General features: G+C 36.8%; 1 protein-coding gene and 1 long non-coding RNA gene across 2 annotated transcripts; both read right to left on the bottom strand.

Annotated features, from left to right (window-relative positions):
- Positions 1 to 2,482: 2,482 nt before the first annotated feature.
- On the bottom strand, positions 2,483 to 4,194 carry LOC125547179 (uncharacterized). The gene is made up of 2 exons (XR_015599922.1): positions 3,545 to 4,194; positions 2,483 to 2,748 (listed from the first exon to the last, which is right to left on the bottom strand). It is a non-coding gene; the product is annotated as an uncharacterized LOC125547179 (long non-coding RNA).
- A 2,261-nt stretch (positions 4,195 to 6,455) lies between these two features.
- On the bottom strand, positions 6,456 to 6,999 carry LOC125549164 (uncharacterized). Its single transcript, XM_048712638.2, has one exon. It carries the CDS (start codon positions 6,997 to 6,999, stop codon positions 6,589 to 6,591), a length of 411 nt encoding a protein of 136 aa, XP_048568595.1. The 3' UTR covers positions 6,456 to 6,588.
- Between the last annotated feature and the right edge of the window lie 1,187 nt (positions 7,000 to 8,186).

The following is an 8,186-nucleotide window of genomic DNA, read 5'->3' as shown; positions in this document are numbered from 1 at the left end:
GGCCAGCCCATGAGCTGGGCTGGACGCCCCAATTTTTATTTTGTTTTTAGCCTTTTGCTTTATTTTTCTGTTTTTAATCTTTTTCTACTTTAAAACAATTGCGAATTTAAAAAATCAATTTTAAAATAAAGAATTTGTGAAAATGTTCTAGAAATGATAAGATGTTCGTGGTTTAAGAAATGTTCATGATTTTAGAAAAACAATGCTCGCATATTGAAAAGATTTTGGCGAATTAAAAAAATATTCATGAATTTTACAAAAGCATTCATTTATTCAAGAAATGTTCGCCGAATGAAAAAATGTTGATGATTTCAAAAACCTGTGCGTTGATGAAAAAATACAAAGAATGTTTTTTCAACTTTATGAACAAATTTTGAAGTCAAGAACAGTTTTCAAATTTGTTGATTTTTCTTGAATATGATGAACATTCTTCTAAAATTCAAGGACATTTTTGGATATAATGAACATTTCTTGAGTTTGATGAAAAAAAGTCAATTTCATGAATGTACTTGAATTTAATAACTTTTTCGAATTTGATGAACAATTTTTAATATGTTAACATATTTTAAAAGTTTCATGAACATTTTTTATAAAATATGAATAACTATTTTATTCATTGCACAAAAATTGAGATTTACAAAATGTTCACCGATTTGAAAAAAAATGTTCCCAGATTTCAGGATTATGCTCACGAATTTTCATAAACCAAAAAGAAAAAAAGAAAGACAAAGAAAACAAAAAAATATAAAAAGGAAAATTAAAATGAATAACTAAAAATAGAAGTGAACGGAAAAAAATAAAAAATATGAAAAATAAAATAAAAAGGGGTTTGGGAAGGTTCTTGAACGTTCCCAAAACCGGAAAGGTGTATGGGCCGACCCTCTTTGTTCACACGGGGGAGCAGGGGGTGCACGCGCTCCGGCTAGCGCACAACCTTTTTGCATCAGTTTGAACAGAAGAAAATAAAAGGGAAAACTGGCCTGCCCACCGCGGGGGGGGGGGGGGGGGGGGGGAGGGGGGGCGTGGCGTTGGGTGTGTGCGCCCGTTTGTGAAAAGTAAATAAACGGGCGCATAAGGCGCCGTTTAGGATTTGCCTAGGATTTCAGCCGGGGGGCGCTATTTCTCGCGTTCAGTGAGTCAATCGTTCCGACTCGCTGAAGCCAGTGAGCATATGGGCCAGCCCACGTGAGCGGGTAAGCACCTGCCCTTTCCTGTTTCGTTTTTTCACGTTAATGATTTTTTGCTTTCTTTTTACTTTTGTTTATACTTTAAAATATTATATATATATATATATACATATATAAAAAAAATCTGTCAAAAACACATTTGAAAAATGTAGAATAAGTACTAAAAATGCTGAATGGGTATTTGAAAAATGTTGAACAAGTATTTGAAAAATGTTGACCAAGTATTTGAAAAATGTTGACCAAGTATTTGAAAATGAAGAACAAGTATTTGAAAATATGTTGAACAAAGTATTGAAAACAATGTTGATCATGTATATAAAAAAAGTTGAACAATTATTTGAAAATTTTGCAACAAGTATTTGAAAAGATGTTGAACAAATTCTTTGAAAAAAATGTTAAACATGTATTTAAAAATGTTGAACATGTATTTAAAAATGTTGAATAAGTGTTTGAAAAATGTTGAAAAGGTATTTCAAAAGTGTTGAACAAGTATTTGAAAAAATGTTGATCATGTATATAAGAATATGGAATGAAAAACAAAAAGGAAACAAATAAAAAATGAAAAAATGAAAATTTAAAAAGTAAAAGAAAAATGGAGATGAAAAAAAACCCGAAAAATGGAAAAAGGAGAAGAAAAAAAGAAAAGAAATAGAAGAAAACGAATAAAAACTGGAAAAACGGAAGAGAAGTAGTGGAAACCTCGACTGCACTAGACGTTAGCTACTTGGCTTTACTAAACTGTCATGAATCAAAGTCGAAGCATACTGGTTAGCTGCGCTGCCTTTAAACGGGGCGATGCTTCAGCGAGGGGAACTTCTCATATCGCTTAATGCGATAAATAGATGCCGCGATTTCAGCCGGCCATTAGCAAACACACACAACTGTACGTGTTCAAATGGGCCAAGCCCAGAACATTAACCCATAGGCCACATCATCATCTATGATGACTGTTGCTGTTTGCCCTAGAACTCCATCATCCTCTTCCCTTTTATTTTGGGTCTTTTTTATGGCAACCAGGTTTGCTTCATAGTGAAGCTCGGTCGTTGTGCTAGTTTAGTTAAGTGGTTTGCTTTTGCATGCCCTATACTGTTTAGCTAGCACCTGACACATGTGTACATTATTGCATTGCATGCAGCAATGGTTATGGTCAGACTCACATGCACCCATGGATAGAGATATACAATCTCTTCCATGCACAAGCACAAGACAGATAATAGACTTTTCCAAAAGAGAAAAGGACAGGTAGTAGATGATAATCATTATACTTGTGTGCATAAGACAAACAATAGACAATATGGAAAAATAAGTAGCAGCATTAGAAGCATATAATTATTCAGAATTGCATAGCTCGGGCAGAAAACCGCGAATAAATTTTATATTTCTGTGCAGCAACACGGCGGAAGAGCGCCCCCTTACATAGGTATGCAGCAACAGATTGGAAAATCGTGACCCGCACACGCGTTATAGTAGAAAACCATGCCACTACCCTCGCAGATAGCTTTGCATCCAGCGTCAGAGATACATGCATCCAGCGTCTCACACACCACCTTTTTAGTAGATTCTGCAAAATACAACATATGCACATTTATCAAACAATATGTGCTTTATATAGGTTAATTGAGTTTTGCTTCTGTACACCACCCAGAAAAAGGTTACAAAGGTGGAGATTAAGAGTTACCCGTTCGATAAAAAAAAAGTCTAGTATGGTCTTTTATATCCAAATCAATTGTTTCAATGTATGATCTGCAGGCTGGTGCGGCAATAGCCAATAGACATGGGTAGCTCGCCTACCGCCGAGGGCGGACATGTTGCGAGCCCATAGTGGCATAATGATTTCATGTACTCTCGACTACCGTTAGTGATCTGATTTAATACGAAAACTTCGATCTTTATAGTCTCCTAACTATACTAATCTGAGTTATATAAAACTCTTCTATTAAAAAATTCATGCTCAAGATCTGTTCTACCTATCGTACTAGCACTAAATAAAGTACAACACATACCATCAAAAATGATCAACATTCAAGGCTATCTATAATCAAGAAGACTCAAATATTTATATGTGTAATCACCATGGGCCTGATATATGTCCTTGTGGGAAGTATTGCTAAGTCATGGAGCGGCACGTGTCATAGAGAAGGTTAGCCATCATTGGTTCTAGTTTCTTTACTGCGGAGCAGGTGCCACTGTTGGTTGTAGCCTCTTGATTGAGCCGTCGGGAAGATAGTGGTATGAATTTGTTAATCATTTAAGCATTTTTAACACCCGTGTAAACTTTTCAAAAGGGGTGTACAAAAGCATTAACAAGTTTAAGAATTTGGAAAATGCATATCAAAGTAAGGAGATGTCTTACATACCAGTGCCAGCATGGCAACATGGCAAGGTAAAGCTTATAGTAGCAAACACCACCAAAGTAGCAAACACCACCAAAGCAACAACCATCAGGCACACGATCGTCGATCGTGTTGTAGTGCTCCCGATGAGTGCCATGAAACAAAGATGTTACTTCTATTATATTCGTCCCTCCTTATGTTCGTCTGTATTTGGTGCTACCAATAAACTCCTTCGTTTGTTGCTATTTATATTAGAGAGGCCCAATAGCATCTTATGCAATGACCTCGCATCCAAGTATTTCTCCTGAATAATTATTGCCATGTCTTGCTGCTTCTACATAAATGACATATACTATTTTATATAAATGGTATGCATTTCATGTTATTTATATGTAGTACTAATTTCTATATAGAGTCATAGTCAAATATTAGGCATTGGTCTTCCATTTATTTTTCATGCAATGGTATTAGTATTACAATATTATAGAAAATTGCATATGTCTTGTTGGGGCAAATAAATGCCGCTTATCTTAGGTAATCATCTTGCATCCATGTATTTGTCTTAAATTATCGTTGCCACATCTTGCTGGTTCTACATAAATATCTTACATTCTTTTATATAAATGTTTCGATTTCATATTTATTTAAATGTAGTGCAAATTTCATATAGTCTTAATCAAATATTAGCCAATGATCCTGCATTTATTTCTCTTAGTCAATGGTATTAATATCATAGTAGTATCACAAATAGCGTATGTGTTTTTTGTCAAATAAATTTTGCACACCTACTTTTACTAGTAATTATATAGTAAATTAGGCAAGATAGTAATTGTATTGCATATTACTAGGCAAGATATTATTAGGTAGGATATAATTAAACCCTCCGTTCCTAAATATAAGTCTTTTTAGATATTTCAATATAGACTACATACGGATGTATATAGACGTAATTTAGAATGTAGATTCACTCATTTTACTCCACTGCGGACTACATACGGAGGTATATAGACATTTTTTAGAGTATAAATCCACTTATTTTACTCCGTATATAGTCCGTAGTGGAATATCCAAAAATACTTATATTTAGGAACGGAGGTAGTACTTGGTTAATGTCGACATTGATATTAGGCATGATTTTGATTAGGAGGGTGCTAGAAATGTTTAATGCTAGACACCCGAGCGACGTAGATCGTAGGATATACTCCCTCCGTTTCTTTTTAGTCTGCATATAAGATTTGGTCAAAGTCAAACTTTATCAACTTTGACTAAGTTTATAGAAAAAAATATCAAGATTCACAATATGAAATCATCATTATTAGATGCATCATGAAATTAATTTTCATACCATATAGCTTTAGTGTTGTAGTTGTTGATATTTTTTCCAATAAAGTTGGTCAAATTTTACAAAGTTTGACTTTGACCAAATCTAATATGCAGACTAAAAGGAAACAGAGGGAGTATGTAGTTGAATTGGTGAGATTTATTGGATCTCCATAACTGTCGTTCTTTTTATATTGATCTCTCTCTCTCTCTCTCTCTCTCCCCCCCTGTGTGTGTGTGTTATTCTCTGTTTTTGATTATTTTATTGTTGCCACTGGTAGCATAGAAAACAAATCTGAGATATTGGTTAAATTTTGCATTTATCAAAGAGGCAAACAAATCTTAGATACTTATCATGCATTGATATCTCTTCTAAATAAATGTTGGCATGTATAACTCTTTTCTATATTTTCTTTATGTCATATTTCGGAAAGCTATACCATCGAATCTGTATCTGGAATCTTTTCCATTAGTAGGATTTTTATGGCATACCTCTCATATATTGTTGATCCTACTGGTAGTCAAAAGTAAATATCAAAATACATATTAGGCCATATAAACCTGAACAAAGGGCGTAGTATGGCATGTCGTTGTAAATATCAAGGACCACAAAGTTAAATGTGTTTATCGAACATTTATATTCTCTTACACTTTAAGATAGCATAATGATATTGTAAGATTTTAAATCTTGTTTGTTCAGATAAATAAATGTCATGTATCATATCTTATATTTAGTGATTGGAGGCATCATACAAGTCACCACATTGATGCTAGAAGTTAAGAATTATTGTACGCATGATTATATCAGTCATCGTTGGATGTTTCCTGCAGAGAACCATTGGTGTTTCCTTGATTGGTGGTGGCGACCTGCACGAGGACTAACGAGCTGACAGAAACCTCATTTTATGACAAGTGGGTTAAGGGCATTTTAGGCAAATCGTGTACTCAACGGGGTGTTGTAATGTTTCTAAGAATCTCTCCCTCTCCCTCTCCCTCTCCCTCTCTCTCTCTCCACAACCAAAGTAGGGTGTTACACTTCGCTGGTGGTCCGAACCTTGGTAAATTGCGTTGTTGTGGTCCTTGGAGTGACTAGAGTGTTTTAACCCCTGGCCGAACAATCTAGGAGCTCTTTTGAGTTCCGATCTCGACGATCACCCGTTGACAGCATGCTAGCATTAGCAGGATTGCGATTTTGTGTTCGAGTATACATGCAAAGCCTAGCCTGACATCATGTATAAATTAGAAGCGTCACCTGACGTCCAGTTAGATATTATCCCAGAAAAAAGTTGGACAATATCCTGACATCATGTATAAACTAGAAGCATCAATAAGACATTTGTCAGGTAAGCATATAGCATTTAAAGTAGTACTGTACGATATAAAAGCCAATGAAAAACTGATCATTGCTTAGAGTGGAAATACATGCGACTGGCATAAAATAGCTATGTGTTCAGTACAGCAAAGAATACCATCTCATCTTGAAAAGATAAGAAGAGAGATAAGAAATAACATGACTCCAAAATATTCTCAAGTTGAAGAGACTTTAAGTGGTTGTTAGATACACTGCTTCAGGTATCCTCCATTATCCCAGTGGCAGCACATTTCCTTCCAGACCTTTAGCAACATACGTGAAACTGAACATCATAAGTCCAAAATCAAAAGCAAACAATATAGACACCAAATATCAGTTTCAAAGTGGTGCTGAGATTAAATAATCCATAAGAACCCTATCGATAATGCTAAACAAGCTAAATATCCTCAAGGTCTTGCTCTGATGATGTGGGACGACCTTCATACCCCAATTTTGCTCCTAAGCTTCCCGTGATAACCCTGAATTTCAGCCTTATCTCCTTCATCATGTCTTGAAGGTGATTATTCTCTGGATCAGACAAAGGATAGTTGCTTAGAAGTGTAGCTAGTTGCTCCATGTATTTCCTGACCCGAGCTGAGAATGCATCTTGATCAAGGCGAATTATTGAGATCCACACATCCAAGCAGCCCTGATAGAATCCTAGCTCTTCACCTACTTGGAAACCCATCTTTAACCCGACCTGCCTTCCTTCTTCCTTTCCGGATACCAAGCCATCATCATAACCATCTCTATAACCGTCTTGATAATGTGTCTCGTTTAAGGCTATCATTGGTTCAAGAAAATCCATGGTAACCAAGATCTAATAACGTCCAGCAATTATTCAGTTTGCAGGAGTAAGTAATTCCAAGAAATCTGCTCCATCAACAAAATAAAGGAAGTAACTATATGATACAAATTCAATGAAAATAAAACAAGCTAATGACGGAAAGGAAAGTATAGCTCAAAGGAAACAATAAATTAAGCTTTCTCCTAAAATAATGTAAATGGTGTTGCCCATCGAATATGAAGAAAATACAAATGATTGATTAAAACTAGAATTTATATATCATTGAGAACATTACATATGAAAAGTGAAAGTGGTCCTAAATTCCACCACCATTCTTCCTTTGCCCCGGCAGGCAAAAGTAGGGATGTTATTTTTCCTCTCTTCAACCCTTTGCTAGTCAAAGGGACGTTATGAAATAGTATGACTCAACGCAAAGAGATACTATATAAAGTTTTGTTCTAATAACTACGGCTCTATATTCTGCAGGGCACATGGTAGTCTATATTCTGCCATGAATAAAAAATATGAAGCGGATGTATTCTGCAATGCTCAAGGTCCATACAATACACATAACTTGAAATAGCACACTCAAATATATGCTCATTGTCCATGCGCAACAAAAAGCATGCCCACTGTCCATTAGACAACCAAATATATGTTGTTATATGCACAACAATCAAATACATTCTCACTGTCCATGCAATGAAACCATAGAAGAACATGGCAAAAATCGGTTGCTATGCGCAGCGGGGCTATACCTCCGATTTTTGAGTGGGGAAGAGACGGCCTTGCTGCTTCTATTCGCCGGCTCCGCAGGGTTGCCCAGAGCGTTGGAAGAAGAGTGGAGGAAAGAGGGAGGGAGGAGGGGGTGCCGCCGCCTTTGCTCAACCGCTCCGATCGGGAATCGCAGACGCAGACGCCGCCGCTGCCCATTTTTTGTGCGAGAGGTAGGTTTTCTTTTCGCGTGAGGAGATAAATTTCGGTGGTGTTTGGTTGGTGGCTGTCCACACGAGGGGGCAAACCTGACCAAACGGGCCGGTTTTGTCGGGCCGGCACGATAGCCCGCGTGAGGCCCGTCATGGACCGGCATGGCACGTGGCTTAGTGGGCTGTGCCTGGGCTGCCATGCCCGGCACGCGTGCTTGCCCGGCACGGCACGGCCAACCTTTTTTTAACAAAACCACGTATACGTACCAGAGACAGAGAGCC

This window comes from Triticum urartu, chromosome 3A (genome assembly GCF_056163025.1).
Source record: "Triticum urartu cultivar PI428250 chromosome 3A, HENAU_Tu73, whole genome shotgun sequence".
In the NCBI taxonomy this organism is placed as follows: Eukaryota; Viridiplantae; Streptophyta; class Magnoliopsida; order Poales; family Poaceae; genus Triticum; species Triticum urartu.
The sequence above is the reverse complement of the archived record's forward strand: the minus strand, read 5'-3'. Positions and strand labels throughout refer to the sequence as shown.